At 41.2% G+C, this 24063-nt stretch overlaps 1 protein-coding gene across 1 annotated transcript; it reads right to left on the reverse strand.

Annotated features, from left to right (window-relative positions):
- Positions 1-6291: 6291 nt before the first annotated feature.
- foxk2b (forkhead box K2b) lies at positions 6292-22898 on the reverse strand. Its single transcript, XM_033644721.2, has 9 exons — positions 22401-22898; positions 13402-13596; positions 12030-12183; positions 11172-11318; positions 10797-10990; positions 10294-10496; positions 9498-9743; positions 8413-8613; positions 6292-7880 (listed from the first exon to the last, which is right to left on the reverse strand). The coding sequence occupies exons 1-9, from the start codon at positions 22691-22693 to the stop codon at positions 7681-7683; spliced, it is 1833 nt and encodes a 610-aa protein (XP_033500612.2). The 5' UTR covers positions 22694-22898; the 3' UTR covers positions 6292-7680.
- Positions 22899-24063: the final 1165 nt, after the last annotated feature.

Raw genomic sequence — 24063 nt, forward strand, 5'->3', positions numbered from 1 at the left:
CAGTGAAAAACCTCAAAAATATTTAAGCTGCTACACACAGAATTTGACATTTCTGCCTGAAGTAGTGACTCGAGTGGTTATATTACAGAAGACACTGTGGCACATGAGGCAGCCTATGTAAAAATTTAATCAATCAATCAATCAATCAATTATTTGTCACATGACGTCATACAAGCTACAATTCCAGTGAAATGCGATCAGCTTATGGGTTGCAGTTAAATCTTTTTTGAACCACTTCTTAGATTGTAGGCTGCGGCTTTGTAATGTTCCGTGTTCCCAGATGGTTCTGGTAATCCAGTTTCTGGTTGTGGAATGATATAATTGTAGTTTTGGGTACAGTTGGTTCTCTTATCTAATCGCCCCTCCCCCCTTGCCTTTTAATAAACCCATGTTTGTTCCATCACTTTTACAATATCATGCTGACTCATTCACTAACAGACCACCAGACTTTGCTTCTCAGACAACATACAAGCTGCTTTACCTTCTTGGTGGAGGATGTGCACCAACTTCTCTGTATTTTCAGGTAAAAATAATAATTTGGCTGTATTTATTTACAGATAATTCTCCTAAATGACACTAGAATTGAACATCAGTCAAAGATAATGTAGTAAGAGACAGTTTTTTGTGGTAGAGACAGGAATGACAATATTTTTTGAGCTTAATGGTTCATTATTGACCTTAGAATTAGTAGTTAGATTTTTTATATGTACCATTTTTGGTATACTAACATAAATCTAATCATAATTATTATTTGCTAAATGATATTAATTAATATAAACAACGAAAATAATAATTATATTACTTGTCTGTGCTTTTACTGTTCTTGTATATTTGTCTGATCTCAAGTTGCAAATAAATGGTGAACAGCAAACACCTGCCTAAAGTTCTTCCATCTGTGTACCTGAGAGTGTAAACACTTGTTAATGAGCTTCCTCCTTGTTAATATGTCAGCAAAAGACGCCTTATGTTTATTTATATGTTGAGTTATTCCCAGTAGACTCCGGCTAATACTGTCTGTGCTTTCATCTGTCATGAAGTGTTTTTATTCAGACTGCAGGTTTCTCTCCTCTGCTCCGTGTTCCCACTGGGATCATTAAGTATCAACCAACAAACCTGCAGGTAATTAGCATCCGAGGCCGGTTTCTTCATCAGTGCTATTTGTCAGTAATTAGCTCATGTACGCACATCTGTATTGTTCACATACTGATTGTGAAATAATTTTAAATTTTGCATCATGAGATTAACGTGTTGTTTCAGGAGTGATCATTCAGAGCAAAACAGGGTTGTGGTTTCATTTATATAACATTGTTTATATTTATTTAAAGGTCCAGTGTGTAGGATTTAGTGGCATCTAGTGGTGAGTTGCAGAATTTCAACTTCTCCCTTTTTTAGTAGCTATTGATACAGATCAAATTGTACACAGATATAATATTGCTTAATGATACAATAAAACACGTTGTGTACCCCCAAAGATTTAATTTCCCTGCAAACCCAGCATCCAAGATTTGTATCTTTCACAATGAGCCCATCATTTGACCGGGAACTGCCCATTAGTTCGACAGCCCATTGGTCCGACATCCCATTGTTCCGACCATATTAAACTCATTGTTCCGAAGTCCGTTCCGAAATCATCATGATGCCCTGTGGTTAAGGTCTGGTTAGGTTTAGACACAAAAACCACTTGGTTAGGGTCAGGAAAAGATCATGGTGTGGGTTAAAATGAAAAAGAAAGTGACAAACACATAAGCTGTGAGCCTGCTCCGCCTCAAGCCAGTCGCGGCGCACCATATGCCCGCCGCGAGCCGTTCAGCACCGCGGACAGTCGGACTAATGGGATGTCGAACCAATGGGCTGTCGAACCAATGACATGGACCCCATTTGACCTGTATAAATAGCCAAGGTGATCCCAAAACTCAGAATTGCAGGTACAATTTCAGGTACTGAACAAAAACACAACACTTTGTAGTTTCAGGTGATTATAAACTAATAAAAACATTGTTATATTATAAACCATTTCTGCCAATAGATGCCTCTAAATGACCTTAAATTAAACTGTCATTATATTTCTTAGCAGCTAATCATGGATATTGTAAATTGCTACTGAAGTCAAAGTTTTGTTTCTGTGTTCGTACTTCAGCACATCTGCTCACAGCTACAGCTGAACCCTCTGTGGCAGCTGAAGTGAGGAAACACCTTCGACACAGCAGCTTTATTTAGCTCCTCCAACACAAAGGAGGAATGCTGGACCTCGACGGGGTGCAAACTGGATAATTGTTTCACTGTCGCCGGGCGTCTGTTTATCCCAAAACACATCAGAACAACATCAACTGTGAGAAACAAGTCAGTGAGCAGAAGGTTTCACAGGCTGTACTGCCTCTTTCTGCACTGTTGTGTCAGTGCAGTCACACTGCAGCTGGAGAACTGATGGAGGGAGAGTCCTCAACTGTGTCAATTATAAGTTTGTTAATACTAAAGGATCATGCCATGTTCTGTGCTGAAGGAGAGTTACTGTTCAGTTAAAGAAGTGTCTTGCTGCTGTAAGGATGCTCTGTTCATAAAACTAGGCGGTCTATGCAGTAGAAAGACATTTGAAATTGGTGCTACATGACCAGTGAAAGCAAAGAAAAAGGGCTGTGGCATTCACTTTTGCTCAAATGAAAACCTAAAACTACCAGAAGTCACTGCGCCACACTGCACCAACACACTACAAGTTTCCGAAAACGTTTTTAGGCAAGAAAGAGACAACACAGTAAAAGAATATCGGTTCATCAGCACTGTCTAGTTTTACTGTTTGATCTCAGTTTTTCAAACTTTGTTTAAACAAAACAGGAAACAGTATGGCGGCCACATCCTGTTCACAAATTCTCATATTACAGCCAAACAGTGCACTAAAATATGTTTCTGGAGACATTTTAGGCGAGAAATGGGCAAAACAGTAACTGAATTTTGGCCCATCAGCACTGTCTAGTTTTACCGTTTGATCAGAGTTTGACAAAGAGAAAGAGACAGAGATGGCCCTCTCAATATGCTTTTTCCTCTTTGTGTCGTGTAAAATGCAGAAGTATAATTCATAGTTTTAGCAACAGCCCTAGAGCCAGCAAAAATCTGCCGGATAATGCAATGTCAGACATATCTCTGACATTTTTGTACTGTGATGTCTTGTTTGTTAATGTTACAATCTCAAATCCTCATCTGTTTCAGAGGATATGTGCACCCGTTCCACCTTTTGTTCTTTTTTTTTTTTTTTTTTTTTTTTACATAGGATTTCCATCCAAGTTTTTAGGTCCTCACAGTCTCTCTCACATCTCACTGACTGCACATATATTTAAAAAGCATCTTAATTTTATAACTTGAGATTTAATAGTTTGTTCATATTTTACTCGTCTCTAAATATTGTCTCTGGTTTGTTGTTTCCATCTCTCTTTCTCTTTTCCTCCCTCTAAGCAACTTGAAACTTTAGTTTTGTGTGTTTGCTTGCTAGATGAAACTATTCACTGTGCTTCTGCAAGTAGATGAGCAGACTCTCATTTTACTTTTGTCAGACTAACATCTGCAAGATAAATATTCAGACTGAATCTGACCTTGTGCCACTTTCAGTTCAGCTTCACTCTTTCTGCTCTGTGCATCACTTTGTCATCTTTTGATTCTGTCTTTTTCTCGTTTTTTTTCCTAGTAAATTGTGTTCATGCATCAAAAATGTGACCACATCTGTCAAAGAAATGTGAAATTAAAATGGAAAAAATAGCACAAACTAAGAGGCAACATTTGTATAAAAATATGAAAATGAAATATGTAATGGTGATCATACTACCTGAGATAAAGTGAGAAAAATAATCACAATGATTTGATTATTTTATCCCAACAAATGTAAGCATAATCTATCAAACTTAACAAATTACCAAATTATGATACTACTGCTTCTACTATTACGCTGCACTGCAGTTCTGTGAACTGTAAAGTTCACAGAACTTTTGTAAAGTGTTTGTGTGTACTTATTCTGTGCAGCCCTAAACCATATGCTAGCTCCCAAAAATGGCATTCATTCATCAAAAGTTTGAGAACTCATTGAGGGTTGCAGCAGTAAACCCTTAAACTGTATACTGTAGTATGAAATTTGGCAGTTACCATATTGTGTACATTTGCTTGTCTGTGGTATTGAAAAAAAGAGCAACCAGTCAGAGAATCATGCATCTCCTTTCCTCCTTGACTGCCTGTCAGACATTTTACACATACAGTACAGGCCAAAAGTTTGGACACACCTTCTCATTCAATGCTTTTTCTTTATTTTCATGACTATTTACATTGTAGATTCTCACTGAAGGCATCAAAACTATGAATGAACACATGTGGAGTTATGTACTTAACAAAAAAAGGTGAAATAACTGAAAACATGTTTTATATTCTAGTTTCTTCAAAATAGCCACCCTTTGCTCTGATTACTGCTTTGCACACTCTTGGCATTCTCTCCATGAGCTTCAAGAGGTAGTCACCTGAAATGGTTTTCCAACAGTCTTGAAGGAGTTCCCAGAGGTGTTTAGCACTTGTTGGCCCCTTTGCCTTCACTCTGCGGTCCAGCTCACCCCAAACCATCTCGATTGGGTTCAGGTCCGGTGACTGTGGAGGCCAGGTCATCTGCCGCAGCACTCCATCACTCTCCTTCTTGGTCAAATAGCCCTTACACAGCCTGGAGGTGTGTTTGGGGTCATTGTCCTGTTGAAAAATAAATGATCGTCCAACTAAACGCAAACCGGATGGGATGGCATGTCGCTGCAGGATGCTGTGGTAGCCATGCTGGTTCAGTGTGCCTTCAATTTTGAATAAATCCCCAACAGTGTCACCAGCAAAACACCCCCACACCATCACACCTCCTCCTCCATGCTTCACAGTGGGAACCAGGCATGTGGAATCCATCCATTCACCTTTTCTGCGTCTCACAAAGACACGGCGGTTGGAACCAAAGATCTCAAATTTGGACTCATCAGACCAAAGCACAGATTTCCACTGGTCTAATGTCCATTCCTTGTGTTTCTTGGCCCAAACAAATCTCTTCTGCTTGTTGCCTCTCCTTAGCAGTGGTTTCCTAGCAGCTATTTGACCATGAAGGCCTGATTGGCGCAGTCTCCTCTTAACAGTTGTTCTAGAGATGGGTCTGCTGCTAGAACTCTGTGTGGCATTCATCTGGTCTCTGATCTGAGCTGCTGTTAACTTGCCATTTCTGAGGCTGGTGACTCGGATGAACTTATCCTCAGAAGCAGAGGTGACTCTTGGTCTTCCTTTCCTGGGTCGGTCCTCATGTGTGCCAGTTTCGTTGTAGCGCTTGATGGTTTTTGCGACTCCACTTGGGGACACATTTAAAGTTTTTGCAATTTTCCGGACTGACTGACCTTCATTTCTTAAAGTAATGATGGCCACTCGTTTTTCTTTAGTTAGCTGATTGGTTCTTGCCATAATATGAATTTTAACAGTTGTCCAATAGGGCTGTCGGCTGTGTATTAACCTGACTTCTGCACAACACAACTGATTGTTCCAACCCCATTGATAAAGCAAGAAATTCCACTAATTAACCCTGATAAGGCACACCTGTGAAGTGGAAACCATTTCAGGTGACTACCTCTTGAAGCTCATGGAGAGAATGCCAAGAGTGTGCAAAGCAGTAATCAGAGCAAAGGGTGGCTATTTTGAAGAAACTAGAATATAAAACATGTTTTCAGTTATTTCACCTTTTTTTGTTAAGTACATAACTCCACGTGTTCATTCATAGTTTTGATGCCTTCAGTGAGAATCTACAATGTAAATAGTCATGAAAATAAAGAAAACGCATTGAATGATAAGGTGTGTCCAAACTTTTGGCCTGTACTGTACTTCCATTAAAAAATGGTTTCAAGTTTTAATTATGGTAACACATTTGTTCATCCACAAAAAAAAACGGGTTTTCTTTCAAGGGTCATTGTAATGGAAAATGATAATAATAATAATAATAATAATAATAATAATAATAATAATAATAATAATTGTGTTATACTGTATACTGTGGAACTGTGAGATTTTCTGAGGCAGTTCTTGTACCATGAGTTTCACCGTTAATTTTTATAAAAATTTCTCCTAGTGAAATTCCCCCAGACCCACCTGGGTTTGGTTGCAGAGGAATCTGACAGTCTGAAAAGTGTTCCTATACTGCGCCCCTGTGGAAAAGAGTGGAACTACAAGCAGTGTTCACACTAATAACAGTTGTTTCCTTTTTCTGCATCAAAAACAAAACCATGATTCTGCAACAAGAGCCAGAAACAGAAATGGGCTTTAAATTAATTTATTAAAAAAAAGCATTTCTCCACTGAAGCAGAACAAACATCAATTTTTTGTCTTTTACTATTGTTTGGAACGTGTACAATCAGAAAACAGACTCGCCAGGTCGCCAGAACAGAGTAAAATAATCAAGCAAAGGGGGGTCTGCCAACACCACAACGTCAACACAGCCGGGAGGGATGAGGAGGAGCAGGAAGAGAAGGAGGGTGGGAGGAAAACAAAAAAGAAGAAGAAGAAGGAGGGAAATGAAAACACAAACATTTAATCAAGTGCAGGTCTGGTTTGGACAAAGCAGGTCATTTTTCCTCTGTTCAATTTACAGTTAACAACTCTTCTGTTGTCAAATACATGCAAGGTCAACATCTGGAACTACACATGGAGATTTCATATGCTTATATCGGTTATCTGTGCAAGTATTAAAATATGTAGGTATAACTAAGCAATTTTCATATGGATATGTCAGAACGAGGGGAAAAGAAACAAATATTACGAAAAACTATTACACTGTTTCACCGAACAGAAAAGGAAGTCCACGTAAAAAAAAAAAAAGAGAGTGAGATTTCTAACTTAGTTACCGAAATGTCATCGACCTCATTATTTTGCACGCTTCCTTTAATTAAATTATTACTTATCTAGATAAGTGAAAATACATAAAAAAAATCCTATGCTCCACATTTGAACAACAAAATACTGCATATCTACGTACAGCTGCAATAAAGGAAGGTCAGTATTGTGAGAGGCTAGCTGCCAGAGTTTCAGGAATATTGGCTCCGAGTTGATCCCTTTCTGAATGCGTTGACCGTTTTTTCTTTGTTTTTTTTCTTAAACCATTGAATGCTCATCATACTCGTCGCTCGGTTGGTCACTTTGTCCAGAAGCCGTCCCGACAGGTCCGGGGAGGACATTGTCTGCTGGCTGCCGGAGTCTCCTATCTGCTCTGAGGTAGATACGACAGAAAGGTGGCGTCCAGCCCGAGCTGAGTCAGGGCCTCTCCCCGCTGGACCACTTGAGGTCAAAGGTCAGCTCTTAAGGGTTAATTGCTGTTAAGGCTTCCTGTGGTCTTGGTTTAGTCACTCTCCTGTTTCAGTGGCTCACAGGGGACACCTTTGAGTTCATCTTTGTCACATTTCTTTCTTTTTTTTTTTTTTTTGTTCTCAACCCACATTCCAGTCTTTAAAGGGGTGGACATTTTTTGATGCTCTAGAACAGATAACCCAAACTGAAAATGAAAAGAATCCTCTCCGTTTGGCACCTCGGGAGTCAGTGGTAGAAGGAGGAGAAACGAAACAAACGACGGGGACGAGAGAGAGAGAGAAACTGTGGAGGGAAGAGAAGGTGGTGGGGGGGGGGGGGTTGTGTGGTGTGTGGTTGTACAGACTAGTTGAGGCCTGGGTTGTTAGCTGCCGACAAGTCTGAGTCTGCTGCGGCGGCCGGGGTCGAGGCCGCCTCGTCCTCTGTTTTGATGCGCTTGGTGTCCGGCTGCTCGCTGGCCAGCTGGTCCCCGTTCTGTCGTTTGGTGGGGAGGGAGGCCGAGGCCGAGGCGTGGGCCGCCAGCAGGTGGAGGGGGCTCGCCACAGCTGCAAACAGAATGAGAGGGGCGGGTTAATAGAGGAAACACTTCACTTTCAGAGCAGTTCAATCTGTGGTTAACCGACATTTGTAAGCAGAAGGAAGTGTGGTCGGCTCAGCTGCAGAACGGGATAATGAAGGCTTTCTATGATTCAGTGAAGGCAGAGTCTTTATTGCTGAGCGTAAACATGAGTGTCAGAGATCTCGTGGTTTACTGGTTTATCTTTCGGGTCAGTAACCATCATGCAAACATGCTTTACTGCCTACATGAAATTAGAGCTGAAAAAAGCATCCCTCACTTGGCATCCATCCTATAAGTGTTGAGGCACAATGTTAACTTCAGTCTCTCTTCTAAGCTTCTCCATCAGAGTTCATTTAATAAATAACACTGAGCAGTCTGAGCCATTAAATATTTAAAAATCTTAATGAAACAAAATACTTCTAGCAAAATCTTTGAAACTGAAAGCTGAGGTTTCTCCATGATGGTGTTCCCATAAAGCTCCCCACACCTGCTTTCCACACTGCTCCTGTGCTTCTCACCTGAGCTGGCGGATCCCTGGATGGCAGTGGTGATGCTGTGGGTGCCGTTCTGTGTGATGGCCTTTATAGGCAGCTGGTGCTGACCGATGGGGGCCTGCTGCACTATGGTAACAGTCTGCAGGGGAGTGCCTGACTGGGAGCTCTGGATGATGCGACTGGAGCCGCCTATAGAGGCGATGGTGGGAACCGTCTCCACTTTGACTGCGATGAGGACACACAAACAGGTCAACAATGACTCCTGGGAAAAGATACTTGCTGTTGTAGCAATATGATGAATTGAGGGTTATGAAACCAACAATGGTGGGATCAATTTAGTAAAGTGATGACAACAAAGGATAAACTAATAAAGCAGAAACTAATTTTCCTGAAAGCTGCATCTTTAGGCCTTCTTGAAGACAAATACATTCACATTTATAGCTTAGCTTTATAGCTTTGAAGCTGATCTGGCCATCCACATGAACAGTACAGTCTTCTTAGGAAGTTGTCAAACTGTTTTGATACTGGATCAAGATGATACTTGTGTTTAGGTACCCATATCTACTTTTTCATTTATCTTTTCTCATACATTTTATTTCCATACGTAACTCAAATTAAACAAGTTCTAACTACAATTCAACATGTTTTAAATAAAAAAAAGGCTTTTCTCCATTTAACAAGCTAAGGCTTACTTTGGTAGCTAACATTACTGTTGGCCACCCACTGACCAACAGTTACTATGTTCAAAAACAATGAGCTCTTTGTTGGTGAGGAAACAAAAACCACGGTTTCAGGTTTTACTCAATAATCAAATCAACGGTGGGACTCACAGGATATGGAAAACATTTTTTCTGGAAATCATACATAATCTTAAAAGGTCAAGCTCTGGGAGAGACAGCTACTGATGCCAGTACGACTGGGTATCGACTAAAATCTTTTGATACAGCACAAATAAAATACCAGAGCCTTAAAACCAAAACAATACTTTTTTTTTTATTACCTGAGTAAACAAGACCAAGCACTTGGTGCCGTTTTGGACAGATGTCATAAAGTTTCTATAGCCTTTACTGTAGTGGATAACAACATTCCGCACAATGCCCCTGTCTCACCTTTGACCTCTGTGTGCTCGCCGTTCTCCTGCGGCTCGCTCTTAATGATGGTGGCTGGCTGGGCGATGACAGCGGTGGAGCTGAGGGACCCGGCTGGGATCTGCTGCAGGACGTGGACAGTCTGGACAGCGGGCTGGGAGGTGCTGGTGCTCACTGGGGAGGCCATGGTGTAGGTCACTGGCTTAATGGATTGAGGTAACTGACGCTGGACTGCTATGAGTACCGGCTGGTTGTTAACAGGCGAGCCTGGAACGGAGACAGTGTCGCACATGGAGATATTTATATATACACAGAAAGCATGCAGGTTTATTAATTACTTTTAATATTATTTTCAAACTATGGACACTATCTCAGGGCACTCAGGGTGAGCAAAAGAACAAGCATTTGTATCAGTGTGATGGAGAGCACATAAAGTGTTCAACAAATAATGTGAGTAGCAATAAAATTTAACAACCTTTTTACAGTGAAATCTACTGATAAGATCTGTTTTATACATCGTTCATTTGGAAACAGTTAAATAATTAATACCATTAACACTGATAACCATAAATGTGTGTGCTCCTTCATAAAAAGCTGTCTGGAATAAGTCTGACAAGAAGATGAGAAAGATATGAAGGGCATGTTTTGGCAGAGAATTGGATCCAAAGCCAGAATCAACATTCAAAGAGGCTAAAACAGCTTCACTGAAAACTACACACACTGCTTTAGACCACCGTGTTGGAGAGAGAAGACACTCAGACAGCCTCACATCCAGCCATGTTCAGAACACAAACCCCAGAGAGGGAAGATCTCATACCTGGTGTGTTTTGTGCAAAGCGTGCTTCCTGGATGACTGCCAGTTTGGGCTGGACGACCGTGGTGGACGTCGGGGTTGGAGCCGCAGAGGTGTCCAGCTCCAGGGGAACTGGGGAGCCCTCTCGTGATAGGCTGTCAGGGGTCTGGACACCGCTGGAGTGAGCGGAGAGAACCCCCGAGTGATTGGGAGACGCTGGGGCACTCCTGATGGTCAGACGGACAAGTCAGGTTGACTCTTAAATATCAACACTGGTATTCAAACTGATACTGAATAGAAGAGGTGGCTATGATGGCTGTTTTTCAACAACAGATTAATTTGTGGCTGTTGTCTGTTGTTAAATCAAGTCTGTTAAACTACAGAGTGTGCAAGTCAATTTATCTGGGAGATAAACAGAAGCTTATCTGGAGACTGACTGTAAAAATGTGTTAATTTGAATGACCGTGTATGAATCAAAGCCAGTGTGTGTGTGTGTGTGTGTGTATGACAGTGGCGTGAAACCAGACCTAGAGGAGAGGGGTCCGTGTGGGGTCCTGAAGCAGGGGACGCCCCGGGGCCTTCGTTTCCTAAAGGCCTGCTCGATGAGCTTGCCCTCCGAGGACGGGTCTATCCTCCAGAAGGAGCCTTTGCCTGGCTCCTCCTGTGACCGTGCCACTTTGATAAAATAACGGTTCAATGACAGGTTGTGACGGATCGAGTTCTGTGACAGAGGAAACAACAAAAAAACAGTATTAGAGATGTTTTAATGGTTATTTTTGGGAGTATTTCCAAGTTAACACTGAGGTTTTGGCACAGACTCTTCAGCAGATCTGTTATATTTTGTACCACCATGCTGACGGTTAAAGTGACCTCAAATAGACAAGCATGAGGCCAGAACTCACCTGCCAGCCCTTGTCTGCAGTCCTGTAGTAGGGGTAGTTCTTTGTAATGTGATTGTAGATTCCATTTAGTGTGAGCTGCTTGTCCTGAGCCAGTGTTATGGCCTGGACAATCAGCTGTGCATAGGAGTACGGAGGTTTGGAGTCATCCTGTGGAGTGGAGAGGAAATGCAGATTTATGAATCAGAGCCTGTTACCCCAAGATAAACTGTCTTCATGTCACCTTCATTACATTAAACTACCACAACTATTTACAGACAATACGGCAAACACTGCAAAACTGTTTTCATGTCATAATGGATGTTTTCCATTAAATGAAAGAGCATCTTTGGTGATTAAAAACATTCCAACTGTGTCAATATACTTGCGTTTCAATGTTGTGCTTATTTATGAACATCAATATTTAGCCTCTTCCAGGATGTTGCGGTCCCAATAATTAACACAAATTGAGCCAGTCCCTGTGAATTCTGTGCAACATTGCAATTTTGTCCCATCACTGCAACTTTAATGCAAATTTGACGACATAAAACAGGTATATAAAACAGCTCTGCGTCAAAGGGCAGCAAAAGCTGGTGACTGCCGATGACCAGCTGTTGCTGCCCCCACCCTCAGGCATTTCAGGCCACAACAATACCAAAAAATAGCCTGCAGAATCCTGGAGGGACTGAATTATTTAAATAAACACTTTAATCAGTTTGAGTGGGATTTACTTGAAAGACCTAAGTTGACTGTGGGTGTATATGAGAGGGCTTTGACACTGCTGAAGTGAAATAAGTGATGTGAACTGAATCACAAACTAAGGGTCAGTTTTAAAGAAGATCTTCTCCTCACACAGTGACTGGACTTTACTCCTGCTCTCACCTTGGGACTGTCCCCTCCAGAGGCGTCTTTGTCGTTCTCAGGCTGTGAGTTGTCATTTATAAGCTGCAGCTCTGCAGAGCTGACCATGCGACCGCCCATCCTGTAGCCTGAAGAGCCTGCACCCCGAGGGCTGGAGGGGCACGAGTTAGCAGCACTGCAGGAAAGCACAACAACAAGCCTGTCAGCTGCTGAGAAAACTTACTGTAAACATATCTTACACTAAATCAACACAATAAACAGCCAACAATAGGTTTGGATTAAGTGCTTAAACCTAAAATATAACTAGTCCAGCATTCCCCAGAAGGGAACACTTAGGTTCCCTGGCTCGCTTATCCGCAGTCTTTGCTGCAGTGGCACGCTTTTGGCCGACATCTATGCAAATGGCCCTACCTCCCAGATTGTCTGGAAATACTGCAGTCACTTTAGGAGCCACTATCTGGCCTAAAGCTACGGTGCATTCAAATCTTAATCAAGTCTAATTACCCATTTAATAGACTCTGATAACCAGGGGATGAAGGGACTTAATGTAAAGGAGGATTCCCATATTTAATGTCTATTTCAGTACTCGGGGGACTCTGGAGATGTTGGTAAACCAAACAAAGAAGCAGCAGCTCAGGATTCCAACATGTGCTACACCTGCTGCCTCTTTTATTACGCTGACTGCTTATTTGCCAACAGTAAACACATTCTGTCATATAACCTTCAGATGGGACCTGTATGACAGAGGAAACCTGGTTGGTTTATAGCCATCTGGCCGAGATCACAGATTGAGAGGATCTAAAAGTCTGAGATGACGGTGCCTCACTCTCTGAGCCCTAGAGTCGCTGAACTAAGTCTAAGCTGATCACCACACAGAGGCCATGTCAAGGTCAGCTGACACCTCAAGGTGAACTAGAGGCAGAGTGGGAGTGACTTTTTCTACCACCATGCACTGATCTGGGATCTTAGATACATACTAATACATTTATAAAACACAAACTCTGTCCTGGACCTGTTTCTGTCATTGTCCCTATTGTTTTCACAATCCACCCACCTTTATCAAGACAGGAACCAATTTAAAAGTACAATAACTTATTTTCTTACTAAATTTACGATTTAGGTTGAATTAGCTGAAACGACTTCCAACCTGATCAAATTTATGAATTAATCTTCACAACTAGCCCAAAAACCAGAGGTGCATGAATGCTAAATGCTGATAACTCTTTGCTATGACTGGCATAAATACAACTTTGCTAAATGATCAACCATTGTTTGTGAGGTTAGTTTCTAGATAGTAATTTCTTAAGAGAAATCACTGTGGCATGCACAAAGAAAAGTCACTTCCTGTCTGTTTTGAGCCCTTAAATACATCATGATCGGCAGGAGTGAGTACCTAATGGTGCCAGTAGGCGATGGCAGGGGGCTCATTAGGTGAGCGATGTTGTCTGGAATGTTGATGGTCAGCGGGGAGATTTGGGGCTGTACTGGTTTCACTGGGGACTCTGGAGCTTCGCGCTTCACTTTCTTCCCGCTGGACAGGGCTGTGAATGTGATCTTGATGTTTGTGCTGGGGAACCTGAAAGTGCACCTGCGAAAGAAAACAGACACAGGATTTAAAAAGCTGTGCAGAGGCACTTGCCGATGAAGACAGCATTTCAAAAGGCAAATCAAATCAACGAGCACTTGATAACACCACGTAAAGCTCATCTGCGGTGGAACCGTTTGCTGATTCTCTGGCTGACTTTAATTAGCAGAGAGAGACTATGTGCAAGTTAATTAAATTTGAATACAGATGCAAGGGCTTGATGAAGCTCCCTCCTTCTTCCCGACACCTCCTGGAAATCTTTGTTGGAAGCAGCAAAAAGCAGAGGATTATCATAGATAGCTCCACGTTATTACACTGCGGAGGACTGGAGCGCAGACTGGAGCTGCTCTGCTGTGGCTGTTCAGGGGGAGTGGTGGCCTCAATGGAGGACAGGCCTAAATTAGACAGAGTGGTTAATATAAAGACATGCTTAATGCGCAGTAGCCTTAGCACCTTGTCAGCAATTACAAAACATGCCTCAGATGGTAATGTGCACTTCTCTTCTGTGATTATTAGTGCTTAGAAGTGAACTGATTGATTTATCTGTCTGAAAAATGAACTGACAAACAATTTTGATAATAATTATAGTAATTAATCAAGTATAAAATAGCAAATATGCACTATTTCTGTGTTATGTATCATTGCAAATTGAATTTCTTCGGGGTTTAGACAGCTGGTCAGACAACCAAGCAATATGAAAATGTGACAGTGGGGTCCTTGAAACAGTGATGGTCATTTTCGGTCGGTTTATAGGCAACATAATACATCAAATATTATTGGGTGGGAAATTAATAATGAAAAAAAAAATCAATACATACAGCTCAAGCACTAAACAAAGACTCCAAACCACTGTGGAACTTATTTCACTCTTCTGAACCTTTCCAACATTTTCCACAGTGACTTTCAGCACACTGCAGAAAATAGGGTAAGGACTTGTTCCATTTTCCTTTCAATGCAACACGCCTTGTTGCTGCATTTAATAATGTACCACTGAGGCTGCCTACAACAGAATGTGGTATCTCTGCCTCCAGGATGGATCTACTGCACGTCCTGTTGCCCTCAGTTAACTAGGTTACTGTTGCTCTCCTCATGGACGAAAAAATTGAGAAAACTGGCGAGCCGGGCTGAGCTGATAGTTATGACAGCAAACCATCTGAGAAGTTATGTGTGGATGCAGTTTGCATTCAGCACTACCATTTTCCTTCCTGAGCACAATTCCAATACCTGAACTTGGATATTGGCCGATACCAAGTATGGATCTGCTACCACTGCATCAAAATAAAATCCAACAGCTGTATACTACAAACCCTGTGTGGATGTGTAATGCTATCATTGTTGTATTGGCTCAAGTTGAACCTTTTTTCATACATTAACAAATACATCTGTGATATGACTTCAAATGCTTTATAAGATTTTAGAGCAGTGGGAAAAAACAACAACAAAATATTTGATTTCTGGGAAAACTGTGAAAATAGTTTTTTTTATAAAGTAAGTGGTTTCAGATTGGCGCAGTCTCTCATACTTGCCAATACCTGATCTAGTGTTTCAGGCGGTATGGTAGGTATTTCAGATACTTCAAGTTCATCCTTCATCTTAGTTATGTGACCTTAATTGCTTTTCTTCTTTAAATCAGATGTGAACCACAAGGAAATCACCTTAACTTGAATTTGTTTTCCTGCCCTTGGCTCATAATGTGCAGTTCTTGGTTCTTGAAACTCTACGTACTTTAGAAAATAAATAAACAGAAGAAGTATTAAAAGGAATGGTTGTAGCTTTCTTATTATAAATAGACACAAATTACATTGGTAGTGTACAGTTGTGGAGTAATCAGCTGAGCTTAGGGCTGACTATTGCGCAACACCAATTGAGGCCTGGCAGGCTGCCACAGTGCTGGGGATGTTGCGCAAAACCAAAACCAGGAACGCATCATCTCAAACAGTGTTGTGCCTGCTTGTGAACTTGCAAGTTCATTCTTTCAAGAACAACTAGTAAGTAAGTAAGTTCTCCCCAAGAACACAAATGTGTTCTTTGCATTCTTGGGTTTGAGAAACGTCCAGGGTCAGGTTATATGTAGGCTGATAAATAACATAGGACTGTAAAATCTTAAATATTAATATCCAGTATCTGTGAAGAAGTCACTTATTAGCTTGTCACTCAGTGGGGCAGCAGAGGCCGCACAAATGAACCAAACCACAAAAATTCTACAGCGTTAATCTACAGGATTAGGAGATATGAGCTGCATTTAAATTAATTGGAATTAATAATCTATTAGTTCTCATTCGTTCAAATTATTTTTTAGACAAGGGGACAGCTCTGTTTTATAGAATGACTTGGTATTTATTTAATTATTTGTTTTAAATGACTGATCATTGCCTCTCCACTTTATATGCAGTGGAATTAAAAAAACTCCAACAACCAACAAAATGGACTCAGGAATGCAAGGATGCTGCCAACAGAAACTGAGACAGGCTTTAGGGTGGAAGCCTTGTAGCCTAATTAAATATTTTCTATTTGATAAAAACAGACTTGTCATTGCTGTACTGTAGAGTTTTATATATGAGGAGGAAAGTGGTACGGTCATGGGAAATTTTCAACATTCACAGATAACGCTGAATAGAAGGAAACCTCCTAAAATGCTGTTCGGATCAGGCTGCCTGACACCGTGGAGACGGAGCGGGCACACATTGGTTTTCATCTAGTTAAAGAGTGCCAGGCACAGCAGTTTCTTCGCCAGACCCTCGCAGAGCTGGCATCTGCTGAGAGAACTGTATCCCTGACACCTACATCTCAAATTAGCTTTGCCGCTCACAGGAGGAGACTGAAACACTTCCTGGAGCCAGACTGGTGAGGGGAGACACTTTTCATTGTGCATGTTCCCTCTCAGCACCCTTTCAGGAAGGGTAAGAGACTTCACTGTGGATCTCTGACAAAGTCATGGAGGATCCTTAAATAACATCAGAGCGCTTCTCAGTATCTAGTGGCTGTGGAGAACTGACAGAGTGGGGACAGTGATATCTAAATATATCAAAAAATAATAAAATATCAAAACCACTCCTGTTCCTTCATGTTCTTGTCTGTATTTCACCATGCTGCAGACGAGCACTGCTGTATGTACAAATATAAATACTGGATCACAACACAAACAAGCTCGACTGTCAACCATCAGAGCAACTTTGATAAGGGAATATTGAATAATGAGGACTGTATACAGTCTATGAGACTGGCTGCACAAGTTTAGATTGTGCATGCAGGAGCAAAGATCTTTCCCTTACGTCAGGTTTTTAGTGGTAACAGAGCCAACTCTTTTAAAAACCAAAATATTCCAGGGTTTCCCCGAGGAAACTGTTCCGGCAGAGGTGTTAAGCCATTCGTGCAATCATCAGTTTAGTTAATAAATAATAGCTATACAATATCTATACTCATTCAATATGTGTATGAAGTGGTGTTTGCTCTTTTGGTTACAGTTTTATTTCATAAAAGTTTTTTAATATTGTTGGAGTTGGTCTTGTTTCCATGGGAAGTGGCCAGTCTCTCCTATAAAACAGGAAAACAATACTTTTCCATTGCTTGGTTTGATGGATATCTGCATGTTCTTTCTGCACTACGCCCTTTCTTCAAGTAAAAAATAAGGCAATCTTTGCAAAAAACATCAGTGTTTAATGTTGTAGCAACACAAGCAGCCTCACAGGACCTTTACCAAGATAAAGTTCCTGGATCAGGTCAGCAGCTATCTGATCAAAACATAAGTAAAGCAGATGGAAGAAAATTGTGACTGAAAATTAGATACCACCTTTTGATATTAATGTTTACATGCACACTACTACTCCCCTTCTATTCAGACAATGACATGACAATATTCTGAATTTGATGCAGGTCATATAAACAGCATATTCTGTTTGGATATTCCCAATTACGCCATTTTATGAATTTAGCATTTTCCGATTAAGACGTGAGATATGCTGGTATTATTTGGCTATTAATAGTATTAACTGAGCATGTAAACAAGAGCATTCAAAATCTGCGTTCCACTTAGGGTTGTTAACAACCGACTCGCAAACAGTTTTTGAGGCTGGGGGAGAGATGCATGTCCGATAGAAAAGCCCACATTTCTGGTCGGAAGGAGAAATGCACCTACTTTTAAGCATTTTGAAAGACTTAGATATCAAAAGGTTTTTGGAAATGTGCAAATATTGCAACACCAACCTTTTCAAGAAGGTGGTGGAAAGAATGAAGCTGTGCTCACAAGGTTCAAAAAGTCAACCACCAGTAGGAAACTTTAAAAAAAGTCCAATTTTGATGCAAAGAAGCAAAACAACAAGCAGCACCAGCCGTTCCTTTCTGTATTGTGACGCAATAAACATCATGCTAGGGCAAGTTAATCGAAGTATGCATGGCTGCATTTAAACAGGAGCATTTGTGGGAAATTCATTTTCATTTGCCATGTACACAGTTTAGCAGGAATATTGTCTTTTTCAGAGTAAGGACAAAAAACTGAATATTCTGTGCAATTAAACACAGTCAGTGTTTGCATATATTGTTATTTCATGGGACCAAACCTGTTACCATTCCCTTCTACCATTAAAATTGGTTTTTAGTGCCTAGCTTATCCAATCAGAATAAATCAGGCAGCAACTGACAATTATTTTCATTATCAAGTAATATTCTGTTTTTTCTTTTCAATATATCACTGCGTATTTAGTCTATAAATGTCTGACCAACAGCTCAAAACTAAAAGAGATCATGAAATCATGATGGTGTAATGCAAATGTTTTGCATTTGAATGGCAAAAATAATGACTAAATAGTTTGTTCAAGGTGCTGAATATTATTTGAAAATTGAAAAGATGTTGGTGATAAAAGATTGCAATGCTTCAGTATAAATACAGAAACAGTGTTTTTCTTATCTCGCCACTTCTCGAGACATCTACATACATATGGAATAATCCGATATAGTCCTGTCAGAAAAGCTTCGTGATTTAGGAAATATTTGATCAAAGAATGCGCAAACACGCCTTACGATATAACCTAGGATTCAATGCCAACCTTCGATACTAGACACTCAAATATACGGCCAATTTCTGGATGATCATCAAATGGTGTAAAGGTCCCATAATGGCAATGTGCGCGATTAATTGACCAGTCATCTAGATGTTGCTACCCTCAAAAGTCTGCACCAGAAATAAGCCAGTTGAACCTATTATTAAAATTATTATTATTCTATTTTATGCGACTGGTTCGCCCAATGAAAATGCTGTTGTAACAATCATGTACATTTCCTTATTATTCATTTTACAAGAAAACATGAATTTCAAGCAATGTTATTTGTTTAGTTTTATTTAATGAGTTGACAAGTTTTGTAGGATAATGTGCAATGTTTATAATGCACAGTGCCAATCCTTCTAGCAGCATTTAAAATAAGATTTGGACATTGAAAAATGTGATTAACAATTTGGATGTTAGATGCAATATTTTTTTCAGACAACACTTAACATTGCAGATGAAATCACGCCGAAGTATTTTTTTTTAAACTTTCAGTCTAGTCAACCAGTCTAAATTTAAACTCCTTTTTAAATGTCAACGAAATTAGTGTTGCACTATGCACTGATGACTTTACGTTCAGAATTAGACATCTTTAATAGTCTGAGTGAGGCTCAATGGTATGGAAAGCTGTGTCCATGTTGTTGAGCACCTCCCCTGAAACCATGCATTCACTGAAGCCCCTTTAATTGACCCTATTTTTCTCCTGTATGAACAATGAGGCCTGAACTCCTAACACACAAACGCACAGTTGCTATGCTGCTAAGCTGTGAGGATGGCAACAAACAAAGCTTGTTCAACTGAAAACCTTCACTTAATTTTCACCCCCACCCACAATGCAAAAAAGAATGTAAACAAAAGAGGATGACGAGACAGGAAGAGCAGCAACTTGGAGAGAATTTGTGGGTGTGGGAGAGGACAGGGAGGGGAGGGGGGAGAAAGGGGAAGTGAAGGCTGTTCCTTTCTGTTGAGTCTGTTTACATCACCAAAGAGGAATCCCTGGAATACAACCGACCTGTCCCCTGGGCCACGGCTCTGCGAGTTCTCTCATGCTGTCAATCTGCTTCTTTAGCAGTCTTATCGTGGACACTGAGGGTCGTCTAAGTGTCGTCTGTTGCGTGAGGATTACTGTAAAGCATGTGAGCCTGTGCTAGGTGTCTTACTTATGGAGGCTCATGTTGTAAACACTGCTGCTGATTGAAAGCTCTTCATTGGCAGTCAGCCTGATCAATATGAGAACCTGAAACCACTGCTGCTTCATTTTGTTCCTCATGGTGCCTCCTAATGAAATGCATTGGCATACCAGTATGTGATGTGGCTAACAGCAGTGCAGCAATTGATTTAAATACCAACCTCAAAAACGCAACATGCTCAGCTGCAGACAATATTTTTGTGCAAAAGGCCAATGTAGCGGCCCAGAAATTGCACCAAGTCAAAACAAGCTTTATTTGTGTAGTACAAAAAACTGGTTTCACATTGAGGGATTGCACAATAGCCGACTGCAGTGTGGGAAGTCTGGCCACTGTTGGCAGAGGCTGGTAGGTTTGTCTACATTACACGTCACTTTGGTGAGTAAACTGCGACCACTTTTTGGCACACTAAAACCCAAAATAAATCTGTCTGGCCAAAATGTAAATAGGGTTAGTTTGTTTAATTTTTTCACCAGAGATGATTTTCCACTCTGGTTTTGTAGTTTCAATTCTGTACGTGGGACTTAATGACTTTCAATGGCGCCTTATCTGTGAATTACAAAATTGCTTCTTCGTAAAACTGACAGACAAAACCCCAGAGATAATCAATGTACAATAAAAAAAAAGAGAGAAAATTAGCAAATGTTGGACTTTTTTGTTTGATAAACGACTTAAAGCATGAACAGTGATTCGCAAAATTGTAGCAAATTAACATCCTATCCATCAACTAGGTGATTAATAGAATAATTGTTTCTGCTCTACTTCAAATTGCTTGTTTTTCCAACCAACTGTACAAAACCCTGAGACATTTGGTTTACAGTGTTATAAACACGGCAAATATTCACAGTTAAAGGGTTACTTTGGTCATTTTAAACCTGGACCCTATATTCCCATGCTTTTGTGTGTAAGTGACTAATGGGAACAACAGTTTTTGAAACTGGTCCAATATTGAGACAGATGGCTGCAGCCAGCTAGGTTACCATGTAACCACTTGGGGCATTTGTGCACCAACATCAGTTTACATCCACTAAAAGTGCTTGTTGTTGCTAATGACAGGCTCAGATTATTATTCTAGGGTTCTGACAATTTATGGAAAGTATCCCTCCAAAGATAAAATTTTCTAATACAGTATTAGATCCTTTTTGTTTAACCAGAATCTGCCCCAAAATTTCACTTCATTCAAAGTCGACAGAAACAAACAAAACTTACAAAAGCCATCTGGGTTCGTATTTATACTGTGCCAACAATCACCAACTCACCAAATAAGTCCTTAATTTACCCAGTAAGATGTGAGAACTTTTAGGGGACGTAAATTGATGGTACACAAATGCACCAGGTGGTTACATTGCAACCTGTTTTTATCTCACATAATACTGGAACATTTTCAAAATTCTTGTCTTTAATCACTTTGGGAAAAAAACATGGGAAAATGGGGACTAGGTTGAAACATACATAACTTTCACATCATGAAGTTAGGAGCAGATGTTTGCAGTTTAAGCTTTAAGGATCAATCAATTACCAAACGATTCATGATTTGTTTTCTGTTGATGAAATTACCTTTGAGGGCTGCTACATATCTGGTAGAGCCTGCCTCCTTATTACTTTATTGCTTATCTTAATCTGTACCTTTATCTGTACCAGCCACTCAAACATGGCTTACATCCAATCCAAGCACCGTGGTTAGAATGGGAATACAAAGGTTTATAACCCATTGCTGCAGTTAAGCACAGATCAGGGCAACAGATTCCTCTGTGGGATAAATGTTTGTTTAGAAAACAGCACATGTCACCACAGCACATTATCAACAATCCTAAAAGTTAAACAATGGCACGCTGCAGGCTGCAACTTGCACAACATGGCCCAGAAACTCTCTCCTCAGAGCTTAACCAACCTCTTAGGCAGAAACTTACAATTTAATATTTATGTGTCCCATCGAGGTCAGATTGTTTTTCAGTGGTTAATGTTTGCATATTATTGGTGAAATACACCGGCTAGCAGGACTTCGGCTGGTGTGAATAGAGGCTAAAGGTCCCGCAGGCTGTGCTGTTGTGAACAGATAGGGCGGGGACGGGCTGGTTTGTTTACGTTTAGGGGTCGAGAGCAGCTCCATTCACAACTACTGAGAAGCTGCAGCTAACTGTTAGCTAGCATATTTGCATGACAAACAAGCACGAATGTTTACAGTATCACGAGATATACATTTCGTACTTAGAGATTGTCCACGTGACAAAAAAAACTGCCACTAGTCAATAACAACAATAGCGTCCACATAGCTATGAGCTAGCTCAGTTATTGTGGCTAAGTAGCCCCAGTTCAGACACTGAGGAATGCGGCTAACGCTAAGATAACCACAGGAGGGAATGTGGAGTGAAGGCAGGCGGCTAGTTAACACTGTTGCTAACAAGAATGTCAACAAAGAAAATGGCATTGCGAACAGGATGCGGAGTTCTTGCTAACATGCTAAAACACGTGGTCCTCTCCACCCTGCTAGCCACTACAAACCCAATGTTGTTGACTGTTAACTTTAGCTGGCTGGCTACTAGAGCTAGCATCCACATGTTCGCCGAGAGGGGAAACTTACATTCGTGGTAGCTGCAGAGGAGGAGCGCCCCGTCTGAGGAACACTCCATCTACAAACACCCCGTTTTTACCGAGACACCTCAGGTAGAAATCCCCGCTGCCCGTGCCGTCGTCGCTGGCGGTGAATATCTCCAGATGCCTCCGGGAGATGAAGCTGGAGTGGCCCATACTCACGTCCACGGAGCCCTGAGATGAGTTCCGGCCGATGGTCACCGAGCGCTTTTTCATCATGTATTCGAATTCACGGCCCTCAAGCCGGGCAACCGGCCCAGACGATCCGCTCACCACGGCCATGTTCGGGTTAAAGTCTCTAAACGCCAAATACTGGGGCAAATAAAACACCGGTGTGTGGACGCCCGAATGTGGCTTTACAGAGGCGTGTAAATGAATCAAATCTACCAGAGGGGCATCAAATTCAAAACAGGAATTTAGAGGGGAACATGCGAGGCCAGGGACAGCGGCTCCGACCCACCGCCGAGAGAAAGGGTAGCAGAGAGATCCAACCAAACAGAACAAGAGGCGGATATGACTTTACTGACAGCGCGCTCCGCCAATCACAATCCAGCAAGTCTATGCAGCCCTGCAACTGCAACCAATCACACGCGAGAATTAATCCGAGGACAGATTCAAGGTCGGTTGGTAGGTAGCGATACGCGCATATGCTGCCCGGTGAGAAGGAAGAAGCGGAGTGTACATTTCTAACCACACAGGAAAGGAGCGGAGCCACCAGTTTACACGTGCAACCGGTCACAATAATCACTACAGCGAAAGATTGTCGATAATCTACAATCATGCATCGATATCACCGACGGATCATGTACTCAAATCATGAAACTACCACATGAATGAGATCATTTTGCAGGATCCAATCCTTGTCAGTCTCCACGTCGCAGCAGCGCAGAGCCACAGTGCGTGATGGTCTTGACTTCCTCCTCCACTACAGAATCCATGACTGGTTTTGGGCGTTGCCCCCTTTGCAGCATCTTGTTACTACTTTGCAATGATGAGGTTAGCTGTCTTTTAAATAATCATCGTTACAGTCTGTAATCAGTGCAAACACATCTTGTTGCCTTGACAGGGAGACAGAGCTACTTCATATTACTCTGCTGGGGCTGCAGGTCTGTAATCCTGTGCTGTCCTGTCTGCAGGCCGTGTTACATCAGGGTGAGTGACCCTGCCATCTGTAGGCCACTTGTTTGTAAACACTGAGGTGAATGTGTGTGCGCGTGCGTACGCGCGCATACGCGCGCATGCAACCAGTGAAGGCCTATATGAGATGATAACACGCCTGACAAGGTTAAAGTAGCGATAAGGCGTTAACAGAGTGTTTTCACTGAATGCAGCATAGTCGTAAAATCAAGGTAAGTTAAAATAAGAATAATGATCGTATAATATGGGACGTGAACCCATGTTAAGATTGTGAGACATAAAAATGTCCACAGAGGCAAGGCCATATAAAACAGCATGATCTGAATCATCATTAAGGCAGGATAGAATCAAAAAGAAGGAAAAGGCCTGGTGTATATCCATCCTTTCCTGCAAAATATTTTAAAAGAATAATTTGATGCACAATTTATTATGTGACATGATTTACCACTCCTGAGAAAATCTTAGTCCTTTTGCCACTGAGGTTATGAAATGATCCACTGTAGACCTGAAATGAT

The sequence above is a fragment of the Epinephelus lanceolatus genome, chromosome 18 (assembly GCF_041903045.1).
Source record: "Epinephelus lanceolatus isolate andai-2023 chromosome 18, ASM4190304v1, whole genome shotgun sequence".
NCBI lineage: Eukaryota > Metazoa > Chordata > Actinopteri > Perciformes > Serranidae > Epinephelus > Epinephelus lanceolatus.

Coding starts and splice junctions, on each gene's coding strand:
- foxk2b (XM_033644721.2), bottom strand. CDS start 22,693: ATGGCCGTGGTGAGCGGATCGTCTGGGCCGGTTGCCCGGCTTGAGGGC. Junction 12,184..13,401: donor TCGCCTACTGGCACCATTAG/GTACTCACTCCT, acceptor GCTTTCCTGCAG/TGCTGCTAACTCGTGCCCCT. Junction 7,881..8,412: donor CCAGGGATCCGCCAGCTCAG/GTGAGAAGCACA, acceptor TTCTGTTTGCAG/CTGTGGCGAGCCCCCTCCAC.